Source organism: Puntigrus tetrazona, chromosome 24 (genome assembly GCF_018831695.1).
Source record: "Puntigrus tetrazona isolate hp1 chromosome 24, ASM1883169v1, whole genome shotgun sequence".
Classification (NCBI taxonomy): Eukaryota; Metazoa; Chordata; class Actinopteri; order Cypriniformes; family Cyprinidae; genus Puntigrus; species Puntigrus tetrazona.
Window position 1 is genome coordinate 2,224,081 of NC_056722.1, and position 22,156 is coordinate 2,246,236.

At 37.2% G+C, this 22,156-nt stretch overlaps 1 protein-coding gene across 1 annotated transcript in view; it reads right to left on the reverse strand.

The window, feature by feature from the left end:
* Window positions 1-22,156, reverse strand: part of agap3 (ArfGAP with GTPase domain, ankyrin repeat and PH domain 3) — an 86,910-nt gene that overhangs the window by 50,679 nt on the left and 14,075 nt on the right. Inside the window, 7 exon segments of the mRNA XM_043225947.1 lie at window positions 2,593-2,697; window positions 9,230-9,313; window positions 13,928-14,083; window positions 15,125-15,252; window positions 18,010-18,144; window positions 18,525-18,666; window positions 20,822-20,907. Of these exon segments, the coding sequence (XP_043081882.1) occupies window positions 2,593-2,697; window positions 9,230-9,313; window positions 13,928-14,083; window positions 15,125-15,252; window positions 18,010-18,144; window positions 18,525-18,666; window positions 20,822-20,907 (836 nt within the window).

The window sequence follows — 22,156 nt, forward strand, 5'->3', positions numbered from 1 at the left end:
ATACAAACATTTTTTTTTTTTTTACATTTTTCAAGAAAATGGACTATTTTTTAAAACACTTCCTGCCTCAGCCTGTCACTAATGTAAAGTACCTAATGTGTCGCTTTTTTGTAAACATTTGTGAAATCTACTATAGATTTCCAAGAGGAAACTGTGTATAACTGTCAGCACTTTTACCATTCGCTGCCTCGTTTTAATTTTCCATTAAAAAAATAAAAAAAACACACACAAAGAAAAAAAACCACACCACCAACTTAGACTTAAATCAGACAACGTGCAAATACGCCGCATCTATAACCTAAATGATGAAACTTTTACATCTCTTCTAAACCAAACAGAGCAGCTTTGGACAATCGAAGCAGCACCGGGGCCCACGCAAATCTAGCGTTTCACCTGTTTTCACGCTGCCGAAGATTAGCGAAATTAGCATTAATGACCGCGAGCGTACTCATTCCCATTTAAACCGGGCTATTCCATTTTCATGGGAGTTTGCGAATCGCAAATGGGTTAAGCCAAGGTGCAAATCACCCCGCTCAGCACAAAAGAGGCGAGCAGAGATTTCGGCCTCGGAAGTCTCCCGCCAACTCCTCTTCACTTTTATTGCGCCCCATAAAGCACTAATTTCTTCAAAAGCCTCAGTACTAATTACCCAGTGAGCGCTCTCATTCCATTTTATTGCTGGAATTAACAGCCAGTTTGAGGCGCAGAAAGCTATTAAGATGTGTGATTAAGCCATATTCAATTAGTTTCTACAAACAATTTAATTGATGTAGCAGACAGAATTAACAGAAGGGGATTGTGGGATAGCTCGGCTGGCTGCGGCGCAAAATTAAACCGCCTTTTCCGCCTCTCTCTCTCTCTCTGCCCGTCTTTCTCGTTGAGCTAAACGAGTGGTCCACAGGTGTCCAAACCCAAACGTCTCTAACGACTACGACGCCCGTGGCATCGCGTGCCTATTACACACATCGCTGGCATGAGATGCGCACTACGTCGCTAATAAACACGCGGCTGGCTGATGTGAGAGACGTGAGTTTGGCCAAGGTATTAATTTCGGTCATAGTCCGCGGAGGCCGATAAACGCGTCTCGTGTAACGCATCTCGCACGGTCAAGGTACGCCACTTCTCCGGTGGATCTTAATTAGGAGGCCCTTATTAATTACTAACCTGCGTTAAAAGCGCGAGAACAAAGATAGGCGTATGCAAATGAGGGAGAAGGACGTGAGAAAGCCGGAGAAGCGGAGAGAGGGGATTTTCGGAGGTATTAAGAAGACGCGGGGGTTCTGACAGAGATGAATGTCCCGCGCGAAGAAAACGCTGGATTTCCCGCACCGAGCGCCGTAAGAAACCGGAGAGCAGCTGACCGGTCCGGCTCTCGTCTGCGCTACCGGAAACCTAGAAAGCACCCCAGAAAGAGCAAAGATTCGCTCACACCGAACCTGACTGGGAGGCATTCAAAGGAAATTTCATTAAAACCCGCGCCAACGTTCTGCCACGTCAACGGCGTAATCGATTTCATGGCGTTTTTAACTGGAATGTGATGCTATGCAAAAGTGTCAAAGTGTTCGCTGATAGCTTGGCAGAAGAACGTCGGGAGAACGTTCTCCAAACCTAAAGGCAACATTCTGTTGACATGAAGTAAACCAAGAGTGATATTCTCCTTTGAAAAAAATATTATTTTCATGGTTCGAATTCGAAAACAAAACAATAAGAAGAAACAGAGAGAGAGAGAGAGAGAGAGAGAGAGAGAGAGAGAGAGAGAGAGAGAAAAAAAGAGTGAGAGAGAGAGAGAGAGAAAGAGAGAGAGAGAGAGAGAGAGAGAGAGAAAAAAGAGAGAGAGAGAGAGAGAGAGAGAGAGAGAGAGAGAGAGAGAGAGAGAGAGAGAGAGAGAGAGAGAGAGAGAGAGAGAGAGAAAAAGAGAGAGAGAGAGAGAGAGAGAGAGAGAGAGAGAGAGAGAGAGAGAGAGAGAGAAAAAGAGTGAGAGAGAGAGAAAAAGAGAGTGAGAGAGAGAGAGAGAGAGAGAGAGAGAGAAGAGAGAGAGAGAGAGAGAGAAATCACAAAAACTAAGATGAAGAAAACAAAGAAAAATCATATCTTTATCAACAATCTGTATATAAAATGAAAAGCATTCTCAGACCAAACGCATCTTTATGATCTGGAATCCATGAAGTATTATTAATGAAGTACAATAATTCTTAATTATATTATTAATATAATTATATTAAGAAACCAGAAAGTAACAGATTGAATTATTACACACACACACACACACACACACACACACACATACACATATATATATATATATATATATATATATATATTTGTGATCTTGAGACATTTTTGGAACCAACATTTAGCAGTAGATGTGATTTTTTTAAGTTGTAAATACAGCAAAGATGGTTGAATTATTTCATTTTTTATGCTTTCAAAACTCAAGTTTCATTCATTGTGCTATCTGACAATTCTCAATAATTATTTGTAAAATTTACTAGCATTTCCTGAGCGAAATTTTTGGGGTCCATAGCTAAACACGTACGCACGAACTTGCATCAAACACAAATCAGTGAATCTGATCTCTAACAGCACACTCACGTGTAAACTGGGGTGGTACGTGAGCAGACCGTTGTCACACAAAGTGACGTATTTCTTCTTCCACTCCTTATTAAGCGACTTTCCGCTTCGTTTTAATAAAATCCCCTGTTCAAGACAAAAACACTCGGTTACGAGGAGATTTCAAATCAGAAAACATTTACAGCACTCTGAATAATAACCAGCCGGCTCGTTTTAATAACGATTGGTATAAAGAAGGATCAGATGTCATGAAGTACGGCACTGTGAAGCTTCACGTATTCATTCACACCCGAGTCTCTCACACACACACACACACACACACACACACACACACACACACACACACACACTCATGCAAACATTTAAGGCCTATTTACACACAGTGTAGCTTTTCACAGTCAATTTCCACTCTGTTAAACAAAACAATGCATCCTATCCCACCTAGTGTAGTGTTGTAGTATAAATCGCTCACGTTCGTTCATACCAAAATTTTTGCCACTAATTTTCTTGGCGTGAACATTGCTTCACATTTATTGATATAGTAAACCATTCGGCCTTAATGACCGATAAACTGCATAGAAACCAGAAAAAACATTTTCAAATAACACATATAGTTTACATATAGTCCCCAAGAGAAAATGACAGTTGAATTTATTAACCCCTTTCAAAAGTTTACACCCCCTTGATTCTTAATACGGCGTTGTTAGCTAAATGATCCACAGCTGTATTTTTGTTCAGAGATAGGTGTTCATGAGTCATTTGTCCTGAACGGATAAAAACGCCTGCTGCTCTTCAGAAGAATCCTTCAGGCCCAACAACTTCTTTGGTTTTCCAGCATTTTTGTGTATTTGAACCCTTTCCAAAAATGACTGTGTGATTTTAAGGTCCATATGTTCACACTGAGGATGATCGAGGGACTTATACGTTTTAAAGGCTCACTGATGCTCAGGAAGAAAGAAATGTTGCACTAAGAGCCAGGGGTTGTGCTAAACAAAAAAACACGATTTTTAGGCAAAAAAATTACAATCTTCATTCTGTTCAAAAGTTTTCACCCCCTGGAACTTAATGCATCCTGAGCATCAGCGAGCGTTTGAAATATTCTGTAATAGCTGCATATGACTCCCTCGGTCGTCCTCGGTGTTAAAAGATGGATTTCAAAATCATACAGTCAATAAAAACTAAAATATTTTTGTGTTTTTGGCACCTGAAGAATTTTTCTGAAGAACAGCAGACAGTTTAACTGTTCAGGACAAATTCATGAACAACTATTTGAAAAAATATATATAAAAATATATAAATAATATAAATAATAATATAAATAATATATATAAAAACCACACAGCTATGTTACATGATTTCAGGTAACAACATGATATTAAGAATGTATATGTAAACATCTTTTATGTGAAATATCTTATTCGATTTAGCACTAAATAAACAATAACCAATAACCTATGTGTATGTAAACTTTTGACTTATGCATGTATCTTTTATATATATATAAAATAATAATTTCATTTAGTGTCTTTATGTCATGATGGGATGCCATGCCATTAATAGAATTGTTAAATTATTAACCTTCAAAATAATTTATATAATATTTATTTTTTGTATCCATATATTTTATAGAATTACATAACATTATGTTCTATTATATTAGGTTGTTATAAAAGTCAAAGCAATCAATTCCAGCGTGTGATATTTCTAAACAAAATAATTTCATTTCAGCGGCGGGGGGAGATCAAGTATATAAAACTTTGCAACAATACCGTCCCACCCTGTGATGTCTGACCTTAGCGGTTAGCATGTAAAAGAAAACAGTTCCAGTCCAGAACAACTTTTGCATTAATGAATAAAGTTGAATTGGGCCCCGGGCTCCTCACATCAGTGCTGTGGGGGGAGAGCAGAGGCCAAATCCAATTTGTGCTGGGACTCGGTGTGTATTCTTTCGCCCGTTGCGCCGGCGAACTCTCTCAGACCTCTGCGAGCATGAGGATTAGAGTCTGTGATCCCCAGCTCTTCAAAAGCTCCCGGCCCCTGCTCAAGGCCTCACCATCAATCTCCCGCTGTTCTTTTAAAAAAAACACTCACTGAGCACTTATCCCCTAAAGTCCAGCCAGGACAAACACTCCCCGGTCAGGACTGGAAGTGCACAGAGAGCAAAGGGGGGGTTTGGGTGGCCTGTTTTGGCTTAATTAGGGGATTAGGGAAGATTCCTGTGCTCTTTACCACTTCCTGTAGGGAGTGAGAGAGTAGGAGGGCTCTGATGTGTTAACCGGCCTGCCTCGACCCCGAAGGGGACTAATCCACGTGAAGAATACACTACTTGCTAAACATCAGGTGCTGACCCGGGGTCAACTGGGTATCATGGTGTTTACCCGACAATCAAGTCCTAATCCTCTCCTCGCCCTGATCTGATCCCTCCACGGATATTCTCTTCTCTCTCCTCAATACAACTTCATCCTAATAAATCACACTGAAAACCTGTTCATCTCAAAATGACTTTAACCATTACTTTGTTTTGGGGAAATGCATCGATCAATTGCTAAAATAGAATTTTGTACTATAATCGTGTCAGACCAAATATTAAATAAAATTAAATAGCAAAGAAAAAGTGTAAACGTAAAAAATTAAAAAAAAAAAAAAATAAATAAAATAAATAAATAAATTATATATATATGTGTGTATATTAAATAAGTCATATATATATATATATATATATATATATATATATATATATATATATATATATATATATATATATATAAAAGTCAAATATCAAACAACTGTTTGGAAAATGCATTAAAAAAATAAATACATGTAATAAAGTTTATTTCAGATATCTACAAATTAGTTTATTTCAGATATCTACAAATTAAAATAACATTAAAGTGATACATAAAAAAATGAAGTAAACAAATATAGTCATCTTCCCACGTACACAATAATAATCCAGCTCTGATCGAACAATCCTACAGAAACACTGTACAGAAAGATGGTGTCTGAGTGCTTTGGTCAAACTAGTATTCTTGCCTGTATTTGATGTTCACAATATATCACGAACATTATACCATAACTGTCGTTTGCGAAGCAGCAGTCATCTGTCAGCTGAACCGCTCTTTCATTATTAGTTCAATAATGCCCGTGTTTCTACAGAAGTGCTATCGGTTTGACCTCTTCTGACAACGGCCTCTGTGTTTGTACACAAAACAGTCATGGATGCATAAACATGATCGGAGAAATCACGCCCCACAGTGCCGAAACAGATCAATGCTAAAGCAGAGAAATATGAACGTCTGGCAGCAATAAAAAGAATAAGGCCATCTGTAAAGGGTGGATTTGTAGAACTTGACAAATGAACTCAATATACTTTAATAATTCAGATATTACACATTACTTCTGAAATCATTAAAACGCATTCAGCCTGTTCCTTATAAAAAGTACCAGGTTAACATGAAATGCAATGATTTATTTAACTTCATGATTATTTGAATCTATTATTTGAAGGCTGTGTTTAATCGAAACATCACAAATCAACATAAAGTGCCATATTTCAGTCTAATATCATCAGTTTACGGCAGCTTCATCGCTGTACTTTTTTGTAAGAGATTAGCGTTAAGCATTTTTTATTTAACTTCAGCTTTAATTTTCTATAAATCTAAATAAAAACAATGTATTTAGTTTAATGCATGCTTTAAAATAATCAGAAATCACGGTGGTGTTTGGATTGAAATAAACACACAGTTTAATAAATCTATACATTAAAAGAATTATTAATCATGGTAGTGTTTGTTGAAATGAACTAAATTACAGTTAAGTTTGAGTATAGAAAATGTGATTTAAATACATGTACTGTATATGTAAATACTTAATTGCATTTCAGTAAATTATGAGAATAAAAGCGCAAACAAATTTAAATAAATTGCATTACGGTTCATTTTGAACATAAAATAATTTAAAAAATGGATGTAAATAAGCAGAAAATATATTTATAGTTAAAAAAATGTATACTTTAAATTAAACTACAGTAAATTATAATAATATAAAATAACAGAATATAAAATATTAGAACATGGTAATAGAAATCTCAATGACAAACACCTTGGGAATTCAAATAAAATAATTGAAATATAATAATATATTAACACACTTAAATCTAAATGTAAAAAATAATATATAATATATATAATGCTTTTATATATATATATATATATATATATATATATATATATATATATATATATATATATAAAATAAATAAATAGGTGGAGAATGTAACGTCAAAACAAAAGTCTGTTTACATTACATTAATTAGGCTCCTTTTTTTTTTTTTTTTTATATAAACCAAGACCTACATTCCCACTAGCCAACATAAACACACAACTGTCCACGCACCTGTCTGTCCTCTATCTCCTAAACCTACAGACACACAGAGTCCCTGCGGTCTATCTTCAGCGGTCAGCGGAGGGGGAAAGAAAGAGGAACTGACTGGGATTAGACACAAAAGCCTTGTGTTGACAGTCTCTCTGTGTCACCCCTGAGCCATCACTGCCATTGTTGTCCTTATTTACCATTTTTACTGATTGGGAGGGGTGTGAGGGGGGGTCCACGGTGTGTAATTTGCCCAGTGGGAGGTAATTATACTCCCATGGCACTTTGATCTTCCTGACTGTGCATTTGACTGGCCGGGCAATCAGCTCCATTCAAAGGTATCCCAGCATGGCCGGCGTCCCCCCCCTCTCTGTGACTCTTCACTACAGACAAACAGATTACAATGACGGCTCTTAAAGGGATAATCTTTAAAGCTGGAGTGTAATTGATGTACAATGGAGGTAAAGTAAAGGAGGTTGACTGAGAGGAGATGGACGTGTGATATGTTAACTGTGAGAGTCATCTTAATGCTGTGATTCCTATACACCTGACTGCTTATAAAAATTAAAAAAAACATTTACTTTTCAGGTCTTCGGTTAATCAGAAAAGTGCCTCATGGAAGTTACTTTCCACCCAATTTATTAGTTTTTTTTTTTTACACTTAATTACAAAATTAATTTAATAAACGGTTTCTAAATTACTCCGCCTATAACCTACTTTCTGTAAACGCTTGCAAAATATCAACCTTATTTTTAAACCACTAATTTATATACTATCACTTGTACTTTTGTAAATCATTTTGTTTAAACTACCTTATTTTATAACTACCTTATATATCTCTGAACTGCTGCTTGACAAGAAAAGCACTTTATTTAAACCACCTATTTTATTTGGAAACTATTTCTAAACTGCCCCATGAAAACTACTTCTAAACCGGTGTTATAAACTGTTTATAAACTATCTTATTTAGAAAGTACTGTTTTGAAACCGCCTCGGTATCCTACTTTACGTATCTGAACATACTATACTGAAACTGTTTCTATATGACTCTCATAAACTAATTCCAAAATGCTATTTGTAAACGATTTCTAAACTGCTATTCGGAAACTACTATATCGGAGCTTAATGACTACTCAAATCCCTTTTTTGTGTACTATAAACATGTGTAAACTACTGTGGGCAACCAGATTTGCTTAAAGTCAGAGGTTGCATGTGACGCTTGTCACAGGGGTGACGTCTGCTCAATGGGACAACGCTAATCTCTGGCAGGGGTTAAAGGTTAAGGCTAGGGTTAATTTGAAAATTGAATCAGAGGCTCAAAAAAGAACAAATGAACGGACAACTCCGCTAAAGAAAAATAAATATTTGACAGCTACTCCGTCAAGAGATAGCGCTAATTAGCACGACGAATCCTTTCGAAACCACGTTAGCGCTTTCTGGCGTCAGAGGGCTTCGCTAAACGGAATTTCATTTCCGTTCGGACCCGTGCAATGCAAAAAAATAGGCTAATGCCGAAAATAATAAATAAATAAATAAATAAATAATAATATTTGAAAAATTCTTGTGATTTTCAAAAGTTTCTGTACATTAACAGATAACACAATAATATGAAATTCCAGTTCTAAATCACAATCAATGAAAAAAGAATATTACAATATTAACTGAAATAATATTACAGTGAATTTTCAAAGGACACGGTTTCATAGATTATAGAAAAACAAGCATGCACTCAAATGCACCAAACACAAATGTTGCAAAAAAGACAATTATTAAAATAAATGAATAAATAAACTATAGTATATATATTATATATCTTACCAATTTGTCAACATAAAAACTAAAAAATATACTACGTAAGAAAAAAGATTAAAAACGCTAAAAACGGAGTACCAATTTTTACATTTTGAAAGTGATAGACAAAAAAGTGATTGTGTTGTTGGTTGCAAAATTGTTGTGATGTGAATATCACAGAAATAACTGCAATATACGGAAGAACTAAAATAATATACATATAATTCAGCAAACTGCTTATTATCTACCACGTTACGACAAGGGCCAGCAAGTTCAACTGTGTTACACTGACATCTGTTGGTCGCACAAAGAAACTGACTGAGAAAGCCTGAAACAATCCTAAAAGTTTGCATTCTGACACACACACACACACATTTCATGCACACAAAAACCCTTAGGATACCGACATCTGAGTGATCCTCTTAACCGGGCTACGGTTTTATCCTATAACAGTGTACTTACCTCAAATAGTGAGCGTACGGACGCGGTGACGTACCTGTTTGATGGGTATGGCCCTTCCACTCCCTATACTGTCAGTTTTACTCTCAATGCTCTTTGTCTGATCACTGGCTTTCCGTGACTGCAAAGAAACAAGACAAGATGTCAGTGCAAGGAACAAACCGGGAACGCACATGGAGGTGGGGAGGGTGTGTGTGTGTGTGTGTGTGTGTGAGTTGTGCCTTAAATCTAGAGTGCGTGTGCTTGTGTGTGTGAAGTGAGTGTCGGTGTGTGTGTGTGGTGGGGGACAACATAAAATCGCAAGAAAGAGGCTCAAATAAACGCGCAAGCAGAACGGTGCAAACATACAGCAGCACATTGAACGTGCAGTATATAGAGATATATATTTACACAGACCAGGACAGACACACAGAACGAAACGACAACGGAAAATATCGAGTTGGACCAATAACCAAACACAGGAAGTCAGAACTAAACCCCCCCCCAAGAGCTCTTTTGCGATCTTTGGCGCCTCCCTGTGGCTTTACCAACCACAGGCGCGTCAGATTCAAACAACACAACAACATTAAATGCAGTTTGGTATACAAAAGGTTAGCAGAGGAGGGAGGGAAAAAGAGAGGGAGTTAATACGGTGCATCTTTTTCTGACAGCGTCAACCTGCTGAAACATCCGATACACAGGTCAGACGAGAATAAAGGTAAAAAAAAAATCAGAATTAATGTTAGATCAGACATTTCAAAAACGAAGCAAAATCGAGGGAAAGAAAGATTAGTTTGTGCACGATTTCGGCGCTGGCTTTCTTCGCTTGGCAGCGTCTGGAAACGGCATTGGGGAGAGAACAAGCGTTAGTCCTCTCATACGAAATGACCCACAATGCAACGTGAATGCTCACTCACACCCCGACAGACAACGTTATGGCGCTCATTCGCAAATGGTGAGAGATAAAGTTTGATGATCGACTCAAATAAACTAGGCTAATGTGTATTTTTCAACAGTTTATTTTTTTCGTTTGGATATATACAGACACCATACAAATCAAGTCACAGGTTTACGTGGAAATAGTCAACAGGCAGAGCCACACATTGCAGTTCCCACAAGAGAGAGTTTGACTAAAGAGGCGCTGTTTCATATATCTCATATATGTATAGAATATACTTTCTATAGAATACCATTGGAAATCAAATTCAATACAAGATATACGGCAGTCTATATTTGTCCATTATTGAATGATATAAAAAAAACGAAACAGTGTGCAACGCATGGAACAGTTCATCTTAGCACATCGTCATGAAATCAAAAAAAATGAATAAGCAAAAACAACCGAAAAACAAAAAAAGAATGGCTCTGGGTCACAAATAGATACTACATTCATACAAGTCGGTGCATTTCCGTCACGCTTCTCTACGTCTATGAAGGCCTTCATGTGGTTCAGACTTCACAGCGAGCGAGGAAACCGTATCCGCGCGCTCCCGCGCCACCCGCATCAACTAAACGAAACGGCTTTATAAACGCATCACAACGCAACGCGACGTCTCGGGGCGTCGTGTGACATCATGTTAGTTTCACAGTTGAACGGCGGTCGGCGTTATCGAGCGAGAAAGCTATGTCCTCTCCGGATTCACGTCTTTACCGGTTGAGGGATCCGGCGCTAGGCCGACCGTGCAGCATCGGGACCTCGACTAGCATCACGTTCCAGTATGACGTGGTTCACAAAGCCGCCGGCCTGGTTAATAAAGGTGAGACGGAGACGCCGGAAGCGGTTCGTGGCGTTCGGTGTGAAGTCTGACTGGCTAAACTAACCCATCAGACACAGAACTCAAAAGGAAAGACAATAAATAGGAGAAACAGAGAATATCTTGGCAAAGGTGTTCGGAATTACGTTCTGTCCGTTTGAGTTACGAAGCAATTTTGGGGCGTTGTTGATGGCTATTGTCCGGGGGGGGTTGGTGAACATTTAGCGGTAAAATGACTGATTGGGATTCAGTTCAGTGTGTTCATGTGTAACGCAAGTTTGAAATCTGTCTTTTTCTGTCCAACCAAATGTCCTTTAAAACTCAACCATGGCTGCCAAGGGGCAAGCGTCCAAGAAAGCCATGGTGATACCCACGATGCAATGCGGGCTATTAGGGGGAATAAAGCAGCGCTTGTTTGCTCCTCCTCACTGAGGACCCCCTCCCATAATGCATTGCGGTCGTACCACCACCACCACCACCAAGGGCTCGTCTAATTGAGGAGAAGCTGGAAAGCCCTTTTAGTTGAAGAAAGGTTGGAAACAGAAGAACAAATCTGGAAATATCGACAAAAACAGTTCAACACTTTGGTCACGGGGAGCGTGGACAGAAAGGTTGCAAAGGGGGGGAAAAAATGCGTAGACATCTACATTGGAGATGATGGCGGATGTAGTATGATTATTGGCTTTTTACAGGGCAAAAAAAGTGATGATGTGTCGAGAAGTAAGAAATTAAAAATGAACCCCTTCCCTCTTCCTGTTCTCTCACAGAATGGAAATAGACAGACGCCACATTAGATCGATGACAGACATTTCTGAATGGTCGTTTTAAGTATCATGGAAGCACTGTGCTTGGTTTCCTGTCCTCTGCTGACATCTAGTGGCAAAGACACACACTTATGAAATGACGCTCGTGAGAGAATGTTATGAATTATGAGGTGACAGGAAATATTACTAAATCGGCAAACTGTTCTTTTTATATTATTCAATAATTACATGAGCTTTAATTTATTTTTAAAAAGTAATTATTGTTTTTTTTAAATAACATTTTTAACAAAATATTTAATTATGGCTTTCTTTAAAACGTAAATATTTTATTTTTATTTAGTGTGAAAAAAATTTGTTGTTACTGATTGCAACAAAAACATTTTATTCAGTCTTTCCTTAATTTATTGGCACTGGCTCTTATGTATGTATATATATATATATATATATATATATATATATATATATATATATATATATATATATATATATAATACATATATATACATATATATATATATATATATATATATATGTATGTATGTATATATATATGCATGTGTGAGTGTGTATATGTTTTATATATATATATATATATATATATATATATATATATATATATATATATATATATATATATATATATATATATATATATATACACACATACATACATACATACACACACACATACTTTTTCTCCTTTTTTATATCTTTTACTCTACTAGTGGTAACAAATTTACTCTTTCACTATGACCCAAAAGACTATGATTATAAGGCCACTCTTGACTTGGAACAATTAAATAATATCCAACATAAATTATATGTATTATGACTTTGAAAAAAGCTGCCGAAAACTCTGGTGATCAGCTAGCAAACACAAAACAAAGGCTTTCCTCATTTTTCGCATGCTATTTCTAAAAATTTCGTTCGGAGTGGCTATTATGATCCAATTGCCAATGAGATGACTGGTTAGAAATGTCGTCGAAAGGGGAAATTAGTAGCCGATCCAGATCTCCCGGCCGTCTTCTGAACGTCGTCGAGAGGCTGCGTGGCCCCTCCCTCTTGGTTTGGCTCCTCCCACTCTCCCTCCCCGCCCTCACCCCTGTTCCCGCCCACACCGTAAGTCCGGCTCCTCAGAAGGTCATGAGTTGAAACTCCCGTTCGCTCTGCCACTCGGGCACCCAGACGGGGTAGGTGGCGTGCTTCGGCTCCGTTACGCGCACCGGCAGAGCGTCGTGTCTCGCGTGGACGGGGTTAGACACGACCTAGCAGGGAGGGAGGGAGAAACAGGACAGGGGACGCTAGCACAAGAGCCGCCACTGCCGCAGCCAATCACCTCGCGGGATCCTTCTGATTGGAGGAGACTTTGGGGGTGGGGTGGGGTTGTGGACAAATTCGATTGGTTATTTGGGGGAGGGTGATTGGCTGAATGGACAAGGGTGGATCTTGATTGGTTAGATTGGAGATGGTGGTGTTGCTAGTACAGTGTGTGTGGCTCTGCCTCTCTCTCTCTCTCTCTGTCTGGCTCCAGCGGAAAGACACGCTAGGTGAATGTCTGTTAAAGAAGAGAAGGGGGCGGGGCTTGCTAGGGAATTTTGCTGATTGACACAGTGAAATTAGGAAGGGCACAGGGAAAAACATCGGTATCGGGGAGGGCAGGTATTCAAATCCAGAGAAGATAAAAAGCTAGGTTCCCTTGGTGTAAAGCTTTTAAATTTACAGTGTTTAATATATATATATATATATATATATATATATATATATATATATATATATATATATATATATATATGTAAGGACGAGGCAAATCAAAATGGCGGGGGAAAAAAAAATAGCGTAAATCGAAGTGCCTTTCCTTGTCCTAAACATCTCTCGTCATTTTAATGCTTGCCTCCCCGCGTTTACTGAAATAAGTAGCTATAAAAAGCATGTGGTCATGCGCTTCTGTGGTAGCAGAGGCAGGAGGGATTCGGTTACACTTAGCTCCGTACCTCCCTCTTGTGGTCAGAGATGGCATTACGCTCTCTGGCTTTGCCCTCCACTGCCCTGGGTTTGAGGGGAAGGGGGTGATGAGACCTAAGGGCAGATCCACTCACTGCAGACCTAGAAACAGCTTCTCTCTAGCTCACTGGCCGTCTGAAAGCAGCAGGGGCTGCTGGGAGATCTGCAGTCAGGGGAAGTCCAGCACTCTCAGTAGTGGGAGTGCGTGGTGCTCTGCATTAGCTGCCTCATACTTACTGTGAAGATGTTGGAGCGCCGTTTGGACTGCTTGCGGATGGGTGTGGGAGTGTTGGAGGCGGCCACCGTCTCGATGCGCATCTCCCTCTGGCTTATGCTGGGGGTGGAGGGAACGGAGGAGGAGTAATCGCTGAACGCGCCTCCTCCATTAGCAGCCTGGAACAAACAGAGGGGGGATGGGGGTAGATAGATAGATAGATAGATAGATAGATAGATAGATAGATAGATAGATAGATAGATAGATAGATAGATAGATAGATAGATAGATAGAAAGAATGACAGACGGATGATAAATAGATACAGACAGATAGACACAAATAGATAGATATAGATAGATAGATAGATAGATAGATAGATAGATAGATAGAAAGAATGACAGACGGATGATAAATAGATACAGACAGATAGACACAAATAGATAGATATAGATAGATAGATAGACAGACAGAATGACAGATAGAGAGATAGATAGAGAGATAGATAGATAGATAGATAGATAGATAGAAAGAATGACAGACGGATGATAAATAGATAGATAGATAGATAGATAGATAGATAGATAGATAGATAGATAGAAAAGAACGACAGACGGATGATAAATAGATAGATAGATAGATAGATAGATAGAACGACAGACAGATGATAAATAGATACAGACAGAATGACAGACAGATAGACACAGATAGAGATAGATAGATAGATAGATAGATAGATAGATAGATAGATAGATAGATAGATAGATAGACAGACAGACAGACAGACAGACAGATGGACAGACAGATAGAAAATTTGGGGAAAAGCAATTAAGAGTAGGAAAGGAGAAGCAGCGAACAATATTATCAGCATGATTTTCAGTTTTTCATATGCAGCACATTTTTTATCGTTTATTTTAGCTCATAAAGGCCTATTCCTCCAACCCAATTCTCCAACTTGTACTACGCACACGAACATAATGCGAAAGTACAGTTTTAAATATTAATTCATGAAATATTTTTATTATATGAACTATTTTTATTTGTAATCGTATTTATTTTTGATGACAGTTTTTTGCAGTAAAAATAATAACGAACTAGAAAATACGCCTACCACGGTAAACTTTCAGAACAGAAATATGTGCTTTAATAACAACCAGCCAGTTGAGATTCAGTTTGCATGCCAGCTGCCTCAGGACAGAGGACCGAGGACGCTCACACTCACCTGATTGATGTGTACCGAGGGGATGGACGCGGACGGAACTGACGAGTGGCTGGGAGAGTTGGGCAGAGATTTACACGGACCAATCGAAAGCTGCTGTTTTTTCCTCAGCGCCACCACTTTCTGAGCAACTGCAATCACACGTCAGAAATATTACAACTATGAAGTCCATGCATTAAAAGTCACAGTAAAACTTTATAAGCATTTTAAACTAATGCTGTTCTTCATGTTTTCTTAAAAAAAAAGAAAAAAAAAAGAAAATAAACATTTGTTAATCAGCATATTAAAATGATTTCTGAAGGATCATGTGACACTGAAGACTGGAGTAATGATGCTGAAAATCACAGGAATAAATGACATTTTAAAAAACATATTTAAATAGAAAACAGTCAATTCAAAATGTTAGTAATATTTGACAAGTTTACTGTAGTTTTGATCAAGCATGAATATCAAGAGATATTGATTATAGGGTTATAGGGACAAGCATGCAAGTATTTGTCCAAAAGTATTAATATATTAGTTTAAATATGAATTGAAAATATTTAAAGATTAATAATGATTAATCATTTTGTTATTTGCTTAATATATGTATGTGTACTGTGTATATTTATTGTGCATATTTAAACACACACACATACAGTATATATTTAGAGAATACATTTTTATATTTCATATTATATATAAATATATTTAATATATAAACATAACATACTTTTCTTAAATATAAACAAGCAAAAACACTAGTATGTATATATATATATATATATATATATATATATATATATATATATATATATATATATATATATATATATATATATATATATATATATATATATATATATGTGTGTGTGTGTGTGTGTGTGTGTGTGTGTGTGTGTGAAATATTAACAAAATTTTTATGCAAGATTATAAAAAGAATGAGCTATAGAAAGAAGCTGTCTACTTAACCCGTAACGTTGCCAAAACTTTTGTATTCTTATTATGCTTATTTATATGCTTATTATTTCGGTAGGGAGACGTTCAAAACCTCTGTACAGAATGTTACAATTCCTCAGTCCTAATGACACACACATAAGGCCGCGAGGTGTTTCTGTGCGGATTTACCGCATGGACCTGGCAACCCGGGAGACCGAAGCGCGTGCCTGCGGCCGTTTAACAAGCAACTCGACGTTATTCACTTTTACATTTCGTGCGAAACAAAGCAAAGTGGAGACGGTGTGGATCTGTCCGCGTTTTCAAAGAGCTCCAGACATCAAGCGCGCCTCTGTCTTTTAATTATTTCAAACGCAGCCCCGAGGAGGCAATTACACGCAGGAGCAAACGGCAACCGTCAACGCCCCTGCAATAAAGGCAGGGACGAGAGAAATCCATCGTGACAACTGTGATATCGGAGAGCGCGGAGGAAACTGCGACGCTGCGGAGCAATAAAGCTGCTGGAACCGGGGGGACGGATATACGGAGCGGCCACAGCAGATAAATACTTATGTAATGTGCATTTCTAGGTGCCGCGAAACCACTCTACCTCGAGCGGGCGGATAGAGGGACACAAAAGAGATGTGTGGGTAGCTCACTCTGCCGTGCATTCATGCCACATGACGGCGGTGGGCGGAAGAGAGCGCTATCAGTGAACTCGGAGTGCCAGTGATATTCCAGCTGGTTTTCAGGAGCGCTAGACGCCAGCGACGTAAAAACAGGCTGGAAAAACACAGCTCTCGTGCACAGATGAGGAGATAAAAGTCTCACGGCCATCCTATAATATAATATAGGAAACTAGGGATATAATAAGAAATACTCCCTTTATGGTTATGCATTTAAAGATTCCAAGCTTTACAGAGAAAGATCACTCGTTTTGTTTTATGATGATGCCAACCAGCATGCAATGAATGTTTGAACTGATTTGCAGTCATCAGTTTTTTTGACATAAAAATAGTCATTAGACTACATTACAACAATAAAGCATAACATGCTTTATGAATGTTATTATAATATTATTATTATTATTACAGTTATTGTTACTGGAAATTACTATGCATAATAATTATTATTACTGTTTTTGTTATTAACACAAGAGTAAAAATGAATAAAGCAATAATAATACTTGTTATTAATATAGTTTCGTTCATGTTTATACAGTGTAAATGAAACGCTTTTAATAAGCAAAAATCAGTTAAGTAAATAATATCTAAATAATAATAATAATAATATATTATTTTATATTAATAACAACAGTGATAATTATTGCTATTGGAAATAAATCTTCGCTTATTAAATCTAAATTCAACAATAATATTTTTGTTGTTAACAGAATAATAATAATCTTTTGTAATTATTGCTGTTTTTATTATGTTTACAGTCTAAATGCATTTTTGTTTATTATTTTATTATTATTATTGTGAAAATATATTAACCGAGAAAAAACAATAATAATAATAATAATAAATGGAAATTCATTTATAAAAAAAAAATCTTATTTATAAATGGAAAATCATTTTTGTTATTAGGTAAAACATATAAAAAATCCATTTTTGAATAAATTGCTGCAATTCTGAATAAATGGCTAAAATTCCACCGGCTTGGACGGGTTAGATTTATTCTTCAAAAAAAAAAACAAAAAAAAACCTTCTTTCAATCTCTTTACAAAAATACTTATATAATAATTATTAACGCTTATACGGGATTCAAATAAAAATATTACCAAAAATAATCAGGAACAACAAAGTACTTTAGTCCAATAAGGATCCATATTTATATATAAAAGACAAGCTACGTGCTACACTTACAGAGGTCAAACCTAAAGGTCACGAAGAAGAAGATATTACCTGCAAACCAGGTTAGTAACTCACACCTGAGAATAAACACTTAAAGCAACACGTCAGGCATCTCACCGTCTTGAAAGACTCTCTCGACGTTAAGACCGTAGGTGGAGCAGGTTTCGTAATACGTGGAGCGTTTCAGGTCGTTGGACAGTTTTCGAGCCCGGGCGTCATCTATCACTCTCGGGTTGGCAGCGCTGATGGCATCTAGAAATCATACGATGGCATAAATCACAGCGTATTATTATTTTCAGGTGCACTATTCCTTTAAACTCGCTCCTCGGCGCACATAACGACAGTGAAGCGTCTACATGCACATGATTGTTAATTATGTGTCTCATCAAAGCGCAATTTGCATGGAAGTACTGGGTAAATGTGTAAGAAAGAGTCTTTCAGCTCAGTGCAGATGAGACTTCATATCCTGCTGCTTTGTTAAAGCAAGACAAATGTACCATTTTGTCACCTTTAGACTATGACTAAGTGCGAGACTTTCATGGCGGGTTTAATAAAAACAAGTGCACGTCAGATTTGGTGCATCCTGTGTTCTACTGTAGAAGAATAGAGTCAGTGATGGTGTTATGACTCACCCTGCGTCCCCACCAGCACCATGGGAACCTCTGCCGTGTTCCTGTAGCTGGAAAGACGCAGGAAGTAGTTATAAACTGTCTGGAAGCTGATCTCGTCCTCCAAGCTGAAGACGAACACCACTGCATCCACCCATGCAGCGAACTGAAACACCACAAAAACACAATCTCAGCATCTTTAAACAACACCTTTTGATTCGGCTATCACATTTAATAATATATATTATATTGTATAATGTTATACTGATATTGTTAATCTTTTAGTTTTTTCACTATAATTTGAGTTACAGTGTTAGCAATTTTGTGCATTTATTTCTAAAACATCTTGATTCAGTAGGTTTTTTTTTTATTTTGAAATAAAAACTAAATGCATATAAAATATAAATATTTTATACATACCAATAATAAAACACACACACACACATATTTAATATATTTTTATTTATATTTGAGGTTTTTTTTACTTTTTGAAGTTTTTGTGTGTTTATTTATTTATATATGTTTTTATATTTTCCATGATAATTTCAGTTCAAATTTGAGCAATTTTGAATTTTAAATGTTTTTTTGTTGTTGTTTATTTATTTATTGTTATTGTAGTATATGAAGATAAATTACATTTGAATAAATATTTTTATATATATTATTAATACCCTGGTAAATAGTAAAATATTCCTATTACTTTAGTATTATTTTGATAGTAATTCTTTATAATTTATTTTACACGACTATATATATATATATATATATATATATATATATATATATATATATATATATATATATATTTTTTTTTTTTTTTTTTTTTTTTTCGTTTTTATTAAATATAACAAGCTCTCTCTCACTCTCTGAAGAGCTACTGAGAAGATGAACCATGTTATATACTAGTTATATTTTGTAGTGTAGGCAGGTACATTTCAGTAATTTTAAGTGATTTTAGCAGTTTACCGAAAACCTACGTGTGAGCCATTCCTCTATTTGTTTCCCATTTCCTGCAGGAGAATAATTGTAATCATGGCTAAATTACGCGACCAGTAACTCGAATTGTTTCGGAGCCCTGAGACACATTCACTGACGTCTGCTTGAAATTTGAAGGGCCACATTACAAATTCTTGTGGTAATTTGCATTCTAATCAATTACGCATTACCATAAAACCAGCTAAACGGAACACAGACTAACGGAGAATAATTATCGCCGCTATTCCACCAGGAGCTACACGGGCAGAAAAGTTTCACTCGAAATCCCCATTCCCTCAACACACAGGAAGCCAGTCCTCATCCACGGCTGAAAGCCGCCGTGAGAACCATCAGACTATAATTACACTGAGCCACAGCGAAATGTGAAAATAGGGCCACCCTGAAATGGGCCCCACGGGGCGAGTACAGCGGTTCGTATCGACACGGCCCTGCGTCCCGCTCTCTGCTGAGGGAACGAGGACTGGGTGACACATTTGTGGAATATTTTAGCAGCTATTTGGACAGTTCTCTGCTTCTCTCAAGTTGCGAAAAATCGCACTTTCTCGGATATCATCAATTATTGTAGCGCCGCGTCAGCGTACAGCCCTCGAGCTGCAAATTGAACAAGATAATTAAGGTGTTTGGGGTATTACTAGTACTTTATGTGGAAATACGTAAACTGTTTTTTTTTTTAATCCACAAACTCTACAGTATGGCGTCCTCACATGGCATGAAAATTCACCCAAAACCGCTTTTCCAGAATGTTCTTGCTGCTCTTTTCCATGCAGTGAAAGCCCACTACTTAGTTCACCTTTGATGTTATGAAATGCTTACTTTACTTTAATCTACAAAAAACACTACACAATTAAGAATAGCGTTAGATGCAATCTTTAGCAAGTCTCATAATGAACATCAATTTTTATACCGCGCAATTATTTTCATTATATCATACGTGATATCATATGGGATTTTATATACAATATTATACAGTATTTATCTATAGTTTATAGGTTTGTTGTTAACTAAAACGATGAAAAATTGCCTTTGATCATTTAAATATACTTTAAAATGAATTTTAAACCGAGCTAAAATTTGAAATAAAACAACTTTAAGTACTAAAATGACTGAAACTGAGTAGTTTTAGTCATTTTAGCACACCAAGTTATACTAAATTAAAATGAGAAATGTCGTCTTGGCATCTAGCTGAAGTAAAAAGCGTTATGTATGTGATGTATATTAGTAAATGTATATTTAGTTAAAGATTATTTTATTTCATGTAACATCTTTTATGGCTTTAAATAAAGCTATGATAAGTCATTAATCATAATTTTTAACTTGTGGCTTACCTGCAGTTCTGGTGGGCCGCCTTCATCCCTGATCAGCAAGAGATAACTCTGTCCATCCACCACAATCTCCTTTTTAAACCTCCCTCCTGCAAGAACACAGAATAACATTAATTACACCGTTTCCCTAAAGCTCATTTACCAGCAGGCAGTGAGCCACTGACGTCGACGCCATCAAGATTAAGGGACCGATGATGTACCCCAGAGGAACCCCCTCCAGCCCCGTCGATCTGATCGCACAAACGTTTCCCATTTTCAGTTTACGCATACCTTCTGGCAGTTGCAAAGTGTTGGACAAGGGATGGAGAAAAAGAGACGGAGCGAATGAGTTAGCAAGCGTGTAAATGAGTGTTTGGGATGAATGTGTTTGCATGTCTAAACATGACTAATGATTGAACCCGGCAGAATGCCGCCCATCGCTCCTGCTTCATTATACAGCACACGGAAACATGGGAATCTCTGTTAACACACTGATAAAAAAAGAAATATCAGCCTACAAATGAAATTAGGCAAGCCTTATCCGAAATCTGAGCTATTTCGACACCAGCAGCAAGATGAGAGCCTGAGACTTTGATTTTTCACCCTTCATTTATTCCCCGCTCAACAGATGTGTTTTTTTCCCTGCCTTCGAAGCCGCTGGCGCTGAAGGCTGATGGAACTTTGATGCCATTGAGATTCTCTCAAATTAAATTGCACTTTTTTATAGCAGGAAAGTTTGTGGAACCCGAATGAAACTTGCCTTACGGTAATCTTCTAGGAGGACAAAGGAGGAAGGTTGAGATCTTCACGGATTATGACAGGTGAAGAAGGCAGGGCAATGTGTAGAATATATGAGCAGCCTGGAGAGGAAAGGGGCTCGATCTGGTTGAACTTTACCTGGAAGTGTTAGGAATTTAAATAAGGAGCCATTGAAAGCCACAGAAAGCTACAGTGGCAAGGTACAGAGATTATATAACACTGTTAGCTGACATTATGATATGTGTATGTAATTCAAATTTAATTAACAATTAAATACATTATTAAACACAATATAGACTGAACTGCTTTATGCGAACATTGTTCATGAGGGGACTAATTTGTGCAAAACGCAACAAACCTATCTTGACTTTCCGTTTCCAGTGTGATGAATAAACATGAAGTCATTGGAGTGACTATTTTGAAACATGTTTTGATTGACACGACTGCCAAAAATTAAAGATAGAAGACACAAAATCGAATAAAAAAATGCAGCGCAATTAGAGCTGAACGCCCTTGACATGCAACGCGATGAGAAAATGTGACAACGTAGCATAATACATGCTACTTCACTACAAAAAGCAGTTCACTTCATTCAGTGCA